This window comes from Limulus polyphemus, unplaced genomic scaffold, assembly GCF_000517525.1.
Source record: "Limulus polyphemus unplaced genomic scaffold, Limulus_polyphemus-2.1.2 Scaffold1198, whole genome shotgun sequence".
Classification (NCBI taxonomy): domain Eukaryota; kingdom Metazoa; phylum Arthropoda; class Merostomata; order Xiphosura; family Limulidae; genus Limulus; species Limulus polyphemus.
The window spans coordinates 145,410-160,792 of record NW_013666808.1 but is presented as its reverse complement, the minus strand read 5'-3'; the positions used below and the strand labels follow the sequence as shown (position 1 = coordinate 160,792).

General features: G+C 35.0%; 1 protein-coding gene across 1 annotated transcript in view; it reads left to right on the top strand.

Annotated features, from left to right (window-relative positions):
• LOC106462567 (L-threonine ammonia-lyase-like) overlaps positions 1-13,911 on the top strand; it is a 23,030-nt gene extending 9,119 nt beyond the window's left edge. Inside the window, exons 8-13 of the mRNA XM_013922503.2 lie at positions 2,168-2,258; positions 3,292-3,367; positions 4,747-4,872; positions 5,480-5,647; positions 7,140-7,197; positions 12,869-13,911. Coding sequence (XP_013777957.2) covers positions 2,168-2,258; positions 3,292-3,367; positions 4,747-4,872; positions 5,480-5,647; positions 7,140-7,197; positions 12,869-12,979 — 630 coding nt within the window. The 3' untranslated portion in view covers positions 12,980-13,911. The remainder of the gene's footprint in view (positions 1-2,167; positions 2,259-3,291; positions 3,368-4,746; positions 4,873-5,479; positions 5,648-7,139; positions 7,198-12,868) is intronic.
• Positions 13,912-15,383: the final 1,472 nt, after the last annotated feature.

Here is a 15,383-nt window from a genome sequence, read left to right as displayed (position 1 = left end):
TCCTGTACATTTAATTAAGTTATTGTTAATTGTTATTGGTTTATTGTATGTGGTTATTGTTCGGGACGAACAATATTAAGGAGGGGCAGTGTTGCGTCAGCGAGGTCACGTGACTAGTGTCACGCCCCCTGCTTTCTGGAAATATCTTGTACCTTCGGGAATAGTCGGGAGATTACTAGATATAGAGTAGGCTGGTATATTTATAAGAGGGTGACAATAATGTGTGTGTAGGTAGTGAGTATTTGATCTACAGTCAGAGAGTATTATTGAGCACGTTCGTTGTTATAGCGTTTGTTTTAGCGCGATTTTTGAAATTAAGTGTATCGTAAAGTTATATTCGGAAAGAATAAACCAGTTTTATTAAGTAAGGACTTGTGTCGCTAAAGTTTCGTCGGAACGAAGTTACGGAAAGTTAATTAACAAGCGGAGACATAACATAAGTTTAAGAAAAATAAACCTGAGTGTCTTTAGAAATTACATTAGTGTTTAAGGGGATTCTAAATTACTATTTCTAAGTCTGTTGGCATATGAAACAAAATAAGTTGTTGTTCAAGGAAGTGTAAATAAATTGTGCCATCTCAGTACTTTAAACACCAGGGGTGGATTTGGAATTAAAAATTGTCTGGAAGATGATTTTCATAAAGGCACTCCAACGATGTAGGGAGAGGGATTCCAGTAAAAAAACTGGACGGGTTGCTGCGCGGCCTGTATGTTCTACTATTATTCATATAGTTCACAAATTAAACCGAAATAAACGGTTGAAAATTTTTCATTTACAGAACAATGTCTCTTACACGTATTACCCGACTTAGTAAAGTATAGACCTATATGACTAAATACTTACATAAACTGGAAATAATTCACACAAAATTAAATTCAGAAAAGTAATGTAATTATCCGTTTATTGCTCATTCACGCTACATCTATGTCGCAATATAACATAAATCTTCAACAGGAAATTAAGCACCCAATTAAGGCTATTTAAATAGTGCTTAACCCCCCTACCCCCGATGGATTACCGCCCATCAGGAATTTCCCCCAAGGTCCCGGCAGCCTAATCCGCCCTTTCTTAACTATGCTTATATCGAAAGAATATAGGCGGAATATAATCACAAGTATAAGTTACCCATGAATATAACGACTGAATTATTCAGATTAACTCTTGCCAGGAACAACTGATACTGTAGAGCGTGCTAGGAATGCTTTGAGATGTTGGGCACTCACTAGCTAAGTATGAGTGTGTTCACGACTTGACAGAATTAAATTCAGAGTTTGTAATCGTGTTTTTTAAATATACTTTGTGTATTAGATATTTTCTTAAGACTATCATTTTCAATCGTTTTCAAATTTGTTGCTAATTAAATTTCCTAAAATCTGTCCTATTGTTATTTCTAGTACTTGATCACAGATGGCGCGCTTGTATAAAATATTATATTTTGAGCTGATAACATTTTGCTTTGTAGTTAGTTATAAAAAACAGTTTGCTATGTTTATTACATGGAAGTTTGAGAAATCGTCAAATACTTATGATGACTGAATTTTGTACATACTGAATTTATATTTCATGATATTGGCAAGCAGAGACCGAATGTTAAATCTACACCAATCGCTTATAAATGACATGGTGAAAGCAAAACATTGCCACTGTTTGTAGAGATTGAATGAGAGAAGATAGACATCTTGCTTTAAAAAAGTTAAATGTTATAGGGTTTCCTAAGGACATTCTAGTTTCTTAACTATAACTTTGTAGAAATATTTCACTATGCTTGTTTCAGCCATACATATTTGACAAAATAAATCACGTTAATACCCAATGTGGCAGAATAAACAATACATAAAAAAACTTTGATAGGTGTTTTCATAATAGTTCCACATTATGAATCATCTGAGGTTTTTGTAAATTTCATTTTTCAAGTTATGTGCAGCTGTTACAAATTCACAAATTTCTTTAGATGAGAAATAAAAACAATTATAGAAGTTACAGTACGTTTATATTTTGCCTAAAAAACTTTACATGTTTACCCACTCATTGTCAATAAAAGTTACAGGAGAAAGCATTAATTCATAAAGACCTGTTTCTTTGGGGGTTATTATTAAATGTATAACTGTATATGTACAATACTTATTTGGTATAGTTTTTATTTCAAGTAATTTTTTCTATGTCTAGGGAGTAGAATCTGAGAGATGTCCAAGTTTCACAGCTGCTATGAATGCTGGCCATCCTGTAACTTTGAGGGCAGGGTCAACTCTTGCTGATGGTAATTTTTTGTTGATAATTTTCATTTTAATCTACAAGTATAGAATTTAAAATTTACTATGTTAGCATCTACTCTGTTAAAAATAAATTGATATATAAAATTGTGTGTATTTAATAATAATAAAACAAGTTGAATCTAAGTTTCAAATGGACAGCAACTGCCTGTTGTAGAAACCTACAAATGTAGAGGAAGACGTTTCGAAAGTCTTCCGCCTTTCGTCTTCAGGTCAGTGTGTGTTTGTACAACAGGCTGTCCATTTGAAACTTAGATTCATTGTGAATACTCTGCCTAAACAACCTATCAAAGATTACTATAAAACAAGTTGATTGTTCACCAGCCAGTGATTAAAAGTAAAATAAAACATATATATTTCTAGAAATATTGTCTTAACATTTTATTTTGGTTCATTCATACAGCTAGAAACTATAACACTGAGATTGTTACATTAAAGTTAGCATTTTCAGAAGTAATGACAAATATTACATATATAGGATTATAATGTATATTTTTGTGATACATAAAGTGTGTTCATGACTATCATTGTTCAATGTTTTAAACTCTGTGTGAGGTTTATAAAAACAGTTGAAGCATGAGTATAGTGTGTTGCTCTTTGATACAGAAAGTGTGCTCATAACTATCATTGTTCAAAGTTTAAAACTGTGCGAGGTTTATAAAAACAGTTGATGTACGTGTACAGGATGTAGTTCTTTGGTCCAGAAATTGTGCTCATGACTAGCACCGTTCAAAGTTTTATACTGTGGTGTGAGGTTTTTAATCAAAAATTATATTACGTATATAATGACAATTGATATGTCTCATCATAGGAAAGAATAACTCATTATACAGTGATTTAAACTTGAACTCAGAATGTACAATTATTTTCCTTTATCACAATCACTAAATGATTGTTTTTTCAATATATATTTATATGTTTTATACTTCCTTCTCACAGAAGTTTATAGGTACTTCAGAAGCTAACCTAAAAATCAACAATCTTTCTAAGACTAGAAATTCCGTTTTATTTATGGTTTAGGCCTGGCTGTTCCAAAGGTTGGTGTCAATGCTTTTCACACAGCTGCTCACCTACTTGACAAAGTTGTGGTGGTCAAGTAAGTCGTAAACTTGTTGCCAATATTGTAATTCTAATATAATAAAAAAATACAATACTTAACATAATATATAAAAAGGAAAAAAAGAGTCAAAGCCATATAGAATTCTTTAACTTGCAGTAAAGAAGATAATGTTAATTATAATTCCAGAAGATAGCATAAATTACACGTGAACCTTTAATAATTGACCAAAATCTTTCTTTTATTAAATTTTATCAAATAATTTATAATTTTTTACATAAATATTATTCATTTTTATTTTCTGAAAAAAGTGCCACACATTACATTTTTTTCTTGTCATTCAGAAGACATGTACAAATATTAAAAATTTTAATGGTTATTTTAGTTTATAGAAAACATTTTAATAAAATCTACAAAAACTACTTCATAATTTAAAAATCTGAATATTATTGAAGTTATAAAGTTCCTAAGATTTATTGATAATTTGTTTCCAATTAAGTAGATGGCAATTGTTAAAAGTATGATACAGTTGTATATTTTTAGGACATTGTATAGAGCTCTGTTTCACAAGCCCACTCTCCCTCCAGTGGCTCAGCAGTAAGACTAAAGGCTTATAATGCTAAAACAAAACAGGGTTTCAATATCTGTGGTGGGCATAGAACACATAACCCATTATATAGCTTTGTCCTTAACCCTTTCACTGCAGCTGAGACGTATATTTCCCAGTGCTCCCATCCCTTCACATTGCGACTGGAACAAATGTTTCCTATTGTCAATCAAAATTGCTGTGCGTGACGTATGGGAGTAAAATGAGTTGGAAAGTATTTATTGGTATCCCATCTAATGTTGGTATATGGTTTCCCTCAATGTTTCCACTGAGCCCTTCAGTAACAAACAAGGTGCCTAAGCAGAATGTACGACAACTGCATGCCAATTCCTGCATTGCTAAAGGGGCAAGTAGTAACCCTAATTACTATGTAAATATGTTTGGTGCGATGCTTGACTCAGATAGCTTAGAAAATAGTGAAAGTGAGTCAAGTGGAGTTCAAATGTGGGATGATGAAGAGGCAATGAAACAAAAGGATGCTACCTCTCCATCTAGTGATGATAGTCAAGATGATGAACCTGGACCTAGCAGAAGAAGGCATAAACAGCATTAACAATGGGAAACATTTGTTCCAATTGCAGTGTGAAGGGGTGGGAGCACTGGGGAATATACATCCCAGCCACAGTGAATGGGTTAACATCAAACAATTAATTAAAAAATATGTAAAAGTTCAAGTTGATATGTACATGTAGTGTATCTTTCATACAGTATGTATTTTCAATTATTTTGAAGGGGGGATTCTTTGTTTTGTTTTAAAATATGTTAGAACTAATAATGTGTAATCTTTACTTTTTTGTTTCTTATTATTTAGAGAATCCTTTATTGCTCTTTCAATTTTACGATTGGTTGAAATGGACAAAGCTGTGGTAGAAGGAGCTGGAGCTTGTGGTCTTGCAGCACTCATAGCTGGACAGTTGCCTGAACTACAGGGGAAAAAGTAAGCCTTTTTGTACACCCTCCTTCATAAATGTTTGTAGCTAAACATAATATCAACATGGTGTTATCCATGGCATAAACCAGAGTATCTACATTAAGAATTAGGCTTGAGTAAGTTTTAATATTGGCAGAATAATTTATTTGATGGCATAACCACTAAACCAGTTCTAAACATATATACTTATGAACAGCCTTATATATTTTTATATATTATCTGATTCTTTCTTTACTCTTTTTTTTTTACACAATATTTGAGCAACAATTAAAACCTTCATCCCTCTCCCTGGTACTCTGCTCTTGGATAAATTTCTCTCCTTGATACTCATTATTTTTTCACAAACATTTGTAGAACTGTATCTTAGTGATATTTTAGGTAGAGTAGGAATATCCAAATAATTCAAATGAAGTATTGTGAAGTTCATATTTTGGTCACTTCTATACATTTTTCTAAAGAGAAATGAACAGCTAACAAACTTGTTGTATAGTCATTAAGAGTACTTAACTACATTATGGTAGTTAGTGTAGTTACTGTCTGACAAGTTTTCATGGAATTCTTACATCTCTTTAATATCGGAATGTTAAATTGTTTCACTTTAACATACTTCCAGCGTGGTGGTTCCACTGTGTGGTGGCAACATTGATACTACAGTTCTCGGTCGATGTCTGGAGCGAGGCCTAGCAGTGGATGGCCGCCTCATCAAGTTCACTGTGACGGTGAGTGATCGGCCTGGTGGAATCTCTGAGCTTGTTGGAATGATATCAAAGATTGGAGTGAGGTAAGCATAATGAATATAAATAAAAACTCTGTGTTATGCTATAACAGAAATGTATGATTCCATACACAAAAAGTCCAGATGGAGAGTCCTCCATCCTAGTGCTGTAAATAATAAAAGTAATTTTAAACTCATAGCAAAATATAAATATTGCTCTTAGAAGCTTGGGGGAGAGGTGGTTATATTTCCTCAATAACCTTTAATTATAAAAACATTTTTTGGAATAATATGTATCCATTGCTGTGGTTACTTGCAAAGTAATTGATTTTCTGCATAAATAACCTTAAAAATACACAATTCTGCTGAGGACTGCTTGAACCGCTATTCCATGCTATATGTCATTATAGATAGAGCAGTATGAAAGGCACATTTCCAAATAAAGTAATTTTTACTCTAGGATGTACTCATTTCCTTTATTGACATGCCAAGGTGAAGACATTTTGACCATCTTGAATATTTGACTTTATTTACTTTACTAAATTAACAGATTCTCTTTCTTTTGATCTTTGAAGCATTTTATTTCTGTCAACCTTCTGGTTTTATTTGATAAATTATCAAATGCAGCCATTTTAAATTTATGTTTCTAATTCATTCAAATTGCAAGAATACTTTATTACAAGAAGTTACAAATACAGTTTGAGTAATTATTCAGTAAATAAATAAATATATGATACCTGAGATGAACAGTAGTTTTAGTTTCAAAATGAAAAACCAAATTTAGTGCACCATGATTTGAAATATGAAATAATATACTTTCTTTATGTCTTTTGTGCATGTACTTTCAAATCTTACTCTAGGCTTCTATCTATTTGACATATGTAACATTTTAATTAGATTTATTAAGTGAACTTTTAAAGCACATACTCTGATTAATGTTAAAATAGAATGTTAGTACATAAAGGTCTGAATCAAATTCATGATTCTTACACAGGATTTATTGTGATGAAAGCAGGATAGTTCAATGTTGTTATTACATGTGAGAAGAATAGGCTTAATAATGATTAAATACATATAATTAAGTACAAAATCACAAGTTTTTTTATCATATATAAAGGTTGTACACATATTTTCTATATACCTATGTTCACCTTTGTAGCTAACATTATCGTCTGTTCTTTTTTCTATCAGTTGAGTGTTGTAATTAAATGCTATTCAGAGTGTTTTCTTTTCTTGACTGAAACTTTTCTTTTAGCCTAAAAAACTTGTAGCATATCTGTTCCCATGAAAACTTTCAGTTTTGATAACATAGCTAATATATGTGGAAATGCCCCCCAGTGGCACAGCGGTATGTCTGTGGACTTACAGAGCTAGAAACCGGGTTTCATAACCGTGTTGAGCAGAGCACAGATAGCCTTTTTTATGGCTTTGTGCTTAACTACAAACAAACAAACAATGTGGAAATTTGTAATATACAAGCTATAATCTCATGATGTTTTTTGCAAATGAAAAAATAGTTCAGTGATAAATAATAAGCATGCTAAATGTTACTTTTCAGTATCAAGGACATCATACACGAGAGAGCATGGTTGACAAGAGACATATTCTCAGTGCAGGTAAGCTGGACTCTAGTTATAAGAATTGGAGTTCATCAATTTAGTTGTGAAAAGTATCAGCGAATGATAATATTTTATAGGATAGTCATACACTGTTAAATATTTCTAATATGCTAATTCATGATATAAAGGTATTGTAACAGTTTGAAGCAGACTGAAAGCAATCTTCTGAAACACACCTACCTCCTCTCATACTTTAGCTTTATCCTGACAAAAGTTTCTCTTTTCAGCCCATCTAAGCATTGGTATGAATCTTAACTTGCTTTCTCTAGCTTTTATACCTCACTATACTGCCCATAGCAATATAAATCTTATGACACGATCTACCTACGTCAATGCACCCCTATACCTGATCCGTATATAAGTTCTTTGTTATGATTTCTTATTCACTTTTCTCGATGGCATAACATCACAACAGTGGTTTTACGCACTTTCTTTTACGTGTTGTATACGTTTGGTTATACTTATGCTTTTGACAATTGTTTTTACCCGTGTTATTAGGTTTTGAGTTTATTGTCTGTCTTCTTTTATTCCAATAATAATAATAAAAAGAATCTGAGACGTTTTGGATATGAACTCTCACATTCATGTCTCTGATACGAAGTCTCCTAGTGCTCCTAATCTGCCGCCTCTGGAGTCTAGCATCGCTCGGGTGTCAGGGGAGGCCCCCCTTTTTCGCAGAGAATGTCCAATTCCTCAAATGCAGAGAGTCTTACATGAGGTCTGATGTTTATTCTCCGGTAAGCTCAGAGGCTGAGCTTGTGGGGGGGGGGGGTCAGGGGCAGACTGGCGAGAGTTTGGACTCTATTTTTACGACTCCATTGCTCAAACAGATAATCCCAAACCTTGTGGAGACATCCCGCTTCCTGAATCGTTTTTTTTTTTGCTACTAATACATCAAGTTTGTGAGGTCTTGAGATTTCTCCTGTGGCTTATGATTCTTCTTCTTATTTGAAAGGGGAAAGTCATAAGGCTGATTACATAGCCTTTCCAACTTTGCCAGACATTGCTGTGCATGCTCGTATATTTGTGGATCACCTGAGAGAGGCTGCTACCATGCCTTGTCTTCCCCGTTTATTGGATAAACATGCCTTAACTTTCCATTGCTTTGAAGATCCGTAGTTAGATTCTCAGAGGCTGGATCCTCTTCTTTCTCTTTGGGATTCTAGGTCTGATGCCACTAGTTGTCTTAACCTTACACAGTGTTCACGGGTTCGTCTGTCCTTTGCAACAGTTTTGTATTTTTATCTTCTTTGCAACTATTGTCTGAAGCCTTTCACAGGTCTCCTGTTAAATTTTCAGATGATCTGAGTCACTTATTGACTTCTACTTTGGTAAGGTTATAGGTTTTTTGGTTTGTCTATTGCTGGGATCTCTTGGAGAGAGATGCCTTGTTTAAGGGCATTCGACTTCTCTCTTTAGCTCTTAGAGGTCTTGGAGAAGCCCCTTTTCCCAGACATTCGATTTTTGTGGGTATTCCTGATTCCACGGAATCTTGGGTGGATGTGGCCCATTTCCACCTTTTTCTTTACAAACTGGCCTCTCCCCTTTCCCAGTCTTCTAACTGATGATTTAATGCATATCTCGTTCGCGGAGTCTTCACATTGGTATCTCCATTTTTGCACAAGAGACAGATTGGTGGTGATGACTAGCTGCCTTCCCTCTAGTCTTACACTGTTAAATTAGGGACGGCTAGTGCAGATAGCACTCGTGTAGCTTTGCGCAAAATTCAAAAACAAACAAACAGAGACAGATTGTTCAATTTCGTGCTCTACCATTCGGCCTCGCATTTGTCTCATACTTCTTTTGCCAGGTAGTCATATCCTTTTCACGTCATATTCACTCAATGGGCATTCATACTCACCATTATATTGATGACTGGATTCTTCTCGCTCCTTCCTGCCACTTAGCAGAGCTTCACACTCGAGCTCTTTTATCTGATGCTGCAAGAGCTGGGTTTTTATCTAAACATATTATTACTCCCATATAGTACCTCGTCCATTTAGGGGTATTTTTCTCTTTTGGGGATGTGGGCATCCTTGGAATCACTCTCTCCTTTGGGTCGGGCCCACATGCTTTTTCTTCAGTGGTTGTTATGGGACCATTGGAACATTTGTAAAGATGTGCTGGATTGTCTGGTGACCCTATCAGCTTCTAGCCCACTTGATCTTGGCTTGTGGTTGTACAGGGACAACACGACAGTAGATGTCCCTCTCCTACCCCACGTTCTGAGATATGTCTTTTCATGGATTCCTCTCTCCAGGGATGGGGAGCTTGTATATGGGATATGTAACTCAAGGGCCTCTGGACAGAAGACGAATCTTTTCTCCACATCACTCTTTTATAGCTTCTAGCAGTTCAAAGAGTTGTGTCTCGGACTCTCAAATTGTTGCGAAGAAAGTTAGTAATGCTTCACTTGGACAATTCCATGCTGGTCTCTAGATTTCCAAACAAGGGGACACTCACTCCAGGTTTCTTTGTTTTCAGACGTTGGATCTTCTCTTTTAGGCTCACAATTATCAGATTGTTCTCCTTGTTTGTCATGTTTCAGGTTATGAATTTAGTGGCTGATTAGCTATCTTGTCCCAATGAAGTTCTTCCTACAGAATGGATGCTTGATCCACAACTTTTTCATTGGATCTGCTCTCGTTTCAGGATGCCTCAGTTCGTTGCTTTCCCCACTCACTTGAATGCTTAGCTCCCATATTTCTGGTCTTCTGTCCCTCATCCTCTGGCTTTGGGCAGATGCTCTCAGCCAGGATGGGATGGGTCTTCATTTACGATTCATGTTCACGGGACTCTTTACAATCTCATTTATGTTCTGTTGTATCCAGATAGGTCCTTTCTTCTCAAAACTTCAGTGGCTAGAGAAGGGGAAAAGGTTTTCTCTCCTTTTTATTTTTCCACCATTTCCCATTTTATGAATTCTTGGACCCAGCTTGTCTTTTATGCCCAGTTTGGGCTCTTCAGTGTTTTGATGTGGAGTTAATGTCACTATCTGTTTATCCATTGGGATCCTAAGGTGTCATATGACATATCCTGATACTTTGACAAGTTGGGTTCGCCAATTTGGTGTGTATTGCTTTTTGTGGGATTTTATTGGAGGGATGGAGACTTTTTCAGGTCTCATCTTATCAAATCCACCATAATTCGATGTCTCTGTCAGCTGGGTTGCCTCGCCTGCTGGAGAGAATTGTACAAGCTGGTATGTAGACCATGTCTAATACATCTATATCTCATTATTTACATGATTTGGGGTTTGGCTCCTCGGAAGGTTTTTGGCTACCCCTTGGCTATTCTTCAAGCCCTGGCTCATTTGTAAAAGAGGCGAGTGACTATATTTCTTTTTTGTTTTTGTTTCTAGAGACCCTATGGTCATTTCCATTGGATACCACTCTGTGGCGGGTGTTGCCTGGTCGGGTATGCTTATTTCCAAATATGCACTAGCTACCAGTCGACCAATCAATAATTTTCCTGATAGCAATGAGCTCTGTTGAGATGGGGTATTCCATAAGACCTCCTTGTGTACTTTCAGGTGGTAGACATTTATAACACAAAACAAATACACTACTGGGCCGCCACTCATGGACCATCATGAATAAAGCTTAATGAAATTTTGCCCATCCCTGCTGACCCCTAGATTGAATAAATTATGGTCGATTTGCTTTTCAAAATAGGGAATGTGATTCACCTATTGCATTGTCTCTGGAGCATTGTTCCTCAGAACACCTCATCATGAGAATCTCTCCCCCCCCCCCATTTCTCCTAGTGGAGCATGGTAGTTCTTACCGCTCCTGGCTTCCAGTTGCTGGACAGAGGATTATTTCTCCTGGGTGATGCTTGTACTCATTATTCCACTCAAGGAGAAGAGGGCAAAGCTGGGTGCCCTCCTTCCAATAAACCAGGATGTTTTTCTCAGATGTATGGTAGGAGCAGAACCAGCCTATGCAAAAGGCTCCTTGTAATTCTGGTTCAGAGGTGACTCTTCGCTATTCAGTTGGGTTGTGCATGACCCTTCTTTTTGGTCATTCTCTGTATTTCGATGATCATGGAAGGGAATTCTCGAATTCTTTGTAGTTCCACATGCAGAGCGTTACTTCCTGTGCCATTGGTTGAACTTCTTTGTTCCACATATTTCTCGTACTTCCAGAGGCAAGAAGTTGGGGAGTTAATATTTTGATTCGTAATCCCAGACCGGGTAATTTCTGTTTCTTCAGGTTGAATGAGGCACGACAGGTCCCATAATTCCAAGTTCAGTTTGTTTCATTTTATGCTTATTCTGGTTGGGAAGAGTGTTGCTTTAGTCAAGCCACTGGAATTAAGGTGTTGCTTCATAATTCCAGTGGCTTGACTTGCAGCATTCTGTAACATTCAGGCTGGGTTCCAATAATATCACATTACTAAACAAAAGCAATACAGCAGTCCTCGTACCCTAGCCACTACACCTTAGATTCCAATTTGGGTCCACAGCCCTATAATTCCAAGGACAAGACGTGGGACCTTGTCTGCTGGTTGAGACTCGGACAAATTCATGTTCTTCTAATTAATAATGTTAGGATTTTGCCTCTGTGGCCAGTCAGCCTTTACTGCCCAAGAATTGGATTTAATGTGGCATGGGCAAAGAGCACACTTGTTCCAGAAGTAGTGCAGCCCTAACTGGTGTGCTATTACTATATTTCATTTTTGCACACATCTTTTCTATGAAGATGCTTTCTGTGTCGACCTTGCCCTCACTGGCCTCTCCACTTTGTCAGTGTGGGATTTTAGCTAAAGTGTCTTTGTAAGTATGTTTTGGAATTTAACATTTTTTCTATACCGAAAATGTATTTTCAATAATACTTACCTCTTCTCCCACTCTCTCACCCTTACTATCCATGAAATGACTGGTTTCAAGTCTGTTAATTTGAACCGTCTTGAAAAGTGTATAGGAAGTAATAATGGAGAGCTTATATATGGATGTGGTATAGGGGGCGCATTGATGTAAGTGAAGAGAATCACAAGATTTAAATCGCTATAGGAAATATAGTGGGGCATAAAGGTTGGAACAAGTGAGATAAGATTCATACCAATGCATAGATGGGCAGGAAAGAGAAACTTTTGACAGGATAAAGCTAAATGTGAGAGGGGGTAAGTATTATTAGTCATACAATTTCGTTGTAGGAAACTGTTAACTTTCCTGACTGTAACTTCAACCCATGCAGACTATAGTACTAGAAAGAATAAGGGTGTAATTATTGTTTTTCACTAAACACCCCAAGTAGTGCTGTGAAAGAATAAGGATGTAATTATTGTTTTTCACTAATCACCCCCAAGTAGTGCTGTGAAAGAATAATGATGTAATTATTGTTTTTCACTAATCACCCCAAGTAGTGCTGTGAACAAATAAGGATGTAATTATTGTTTTTCACTAAACACCCCAAGTAGTGCTGTGAAAGAATAAGGATGTAATTATTGTTTTTCACTAATCACCCCAAGTAATGCTATGAAAGAATGAGGATGTAATTATTGTTTTTCACTAATCACCCCAAGTAGTGCTGTGAAAGAATAAGGATGTAATTATTGTTCTTTGTTTAATTAGTCAAGGAGACTATATTCATAATGTCAAATATATTACAGAATTACATAAATCCCGAAACGAGATTTATTAATTGTAACTGTTTGTCTGTTTTAGGTGAAGGTGGTAGGAGAAACTAGAGATCGCGCACATGCCCAGGAGTTAGAAAATGCCCTACGTGCCACCTATAATGAAGTGCACTTTGTTTCCACAGGAGACACATCATAATAAAACCATGAGAGACAATCACATTACCTAGAATTAGATTGTGTCTAGTCTGTAATATGTGTTAATTATTGACTCTGACCAAGAAACAAAATAACTTTAACTGTTTTATATTTTAGTATTCACCTTTCCATAATGATGCTGAAGTTATGAAACTGCATTCAGTTTGTCTTTCAAGTTAAAAAAACAACAAACTTCTGATTTTGATTTACAACCAAACAGTTGATTTTGATAATCGTACTGATTTTATACATGTGTATCTATAGAACTCTTGAATAGATATTTAATTTTTTCAGTCATTCTAAAGCTTACTTAGAAACTCTTCTTAGGTCCAATGTGAGTTTGTGCATTCACTCTTCATTTTCTGTCTGTCTGTTTTACACAGTATGTTTCATGATTGGTTGAATTATAATAGTCAAACTCGTTGAATTTTAAGAGATCCCAACTCATTTCAAGTCTGCAAGCTAAAAAAATAATTTTCTTCGATCAATTTAGATAATTCTCTCCCACCAACTTCCTTGGGTGAGTTCAGACTTGACTGACATAAAAAAAAATGCTAAATTAATGTAAAAATCACAAAACCGTTTCTTCTACTTTTATCTAAACAGATAAAACTTAAATAACAGAATTAGTTGGACTACCATTATTACCAATGCAAGTGGTTTGAAGTATAGAAAATGTTGTCAATCATTATCTTGCTACACAAGAAATCAGATAACAAAATTTAATCCTAAGTGTTTAGCAGATGATGTATATGCTGTAAACTATTTGAACTTTCTGTTTTAAATAAAATTATTATCACTCAAATAAAGCAAAATAGATAATAGTAAGACCCTGCAATAAAAAACAAAATAAGCAATAAGACCTTGTTATTATACCCCATCACAATTAACTAAAAGCCATAATTAATATGTATCTTAACAATAAAATACCTTATTTATTTTATACCTCCAAGTGTGATATAAACACCATGTCCATGATTTAATACTTACATCATTTAGTATCAGTTTTATTTACTGTGGGAAGATCTAAAAATGGAGTGTGAGGATATGCAAAGAAAAAAAGTTCTTATAGGTAAAAATCAGTTTGTGAATCGGGTAATAATATTTAGCTCCTCATAGAATGTCCAGACAATGTATTGAGTAGGGCACTGTTTCAACCAGCTGAAAAAATAAAAACAGTAATGTCTATTTTTCATAATTTAAGTAACTGACCCATAAAGTTGCCTTATAATACTGTATTGTTGTGTTAAGTAACTTTGAGAAACCACATGATGGCTAGTAAGCAAGCTACTAGTATTTAACATAGTAATAATATGTTATTGGCAAGCTGGTCGGTCTTTAAGAAATTTCACTTGTCCAAATAACAAACGGTAAAGAAGAAAATAAGTGGGAATTAAATTTTTACAATTTTAAAAATTGTAAAAATAAGGTATTTAATTAGTTAACCCCTCTACTAATCAAAATTAAATAGAGTCTGCCATTTTATTTTAATTAATATCTATTTAGGAACGTTCTAAGCTACACAAAAGACATATGTTTGATAATTTTTTACAATTCCAATAACCAGAAAGCCTTTATTTCATGGATAATTTCTCTGATTTAAACAGCATGGAAGATATTTTCATATATATACTGTACACTTTTAATATTGTCAAATTCTATTGTAATAGTTGGTTTTGTTTTTTATTAAGCACAAGGCTACACAGTGGGATGTTTGTGCTCTGCCCACTATGGGTATCAAACCTGGAATTTAGTGTTGTAAGCCAACATACTTACAATTGGACCAATGGAGAGCTATTATAATAAAAATAAAGAAATTATATCGGTGAATGTGATAACTTGAGTGAAACGCAGGAAACATAGAAAAACAAAGTTTACCTAAAATTATTTTATTAAGACACAAACCGACAAAATAGCTAAATAGATGAGAATTTTCTTTTTGTAAAAACGTAATACTTGGATACACCTGAAGCAATCTAAATGTATGTAGTTATTAAATCTGCATGATTTGATTTGTTTGAAGTTAAGCACAAAGCTACACAATGGGCTATCTGTGCTCTGCCCATCACGGGACATACCGCTACTTCATTAAATCTGTATGAGAACTTTCACATTGTTCAAATATTATCACATAACACGAAAGAAAATATGAATATAAGATTGAAGCATAAAGCTAATAAATATGAAACTCGATTCTGTTGTACTGAATACAATGTGACGCTAACTAAAACTACTTCAAAGAAATGGTAGACATTTAAGCTGTTTAAATGAAAAACAAGCAGCCATAACATGGATTAAATTATAATGTCCGATGAGAATCCACTGAAGTTAAATAATTTGTAATGTTCGAACTTTGTAAAGGTTCCGGGTCAAATATCTGAAGAGTTCCGATTGGTAAGCGTTAT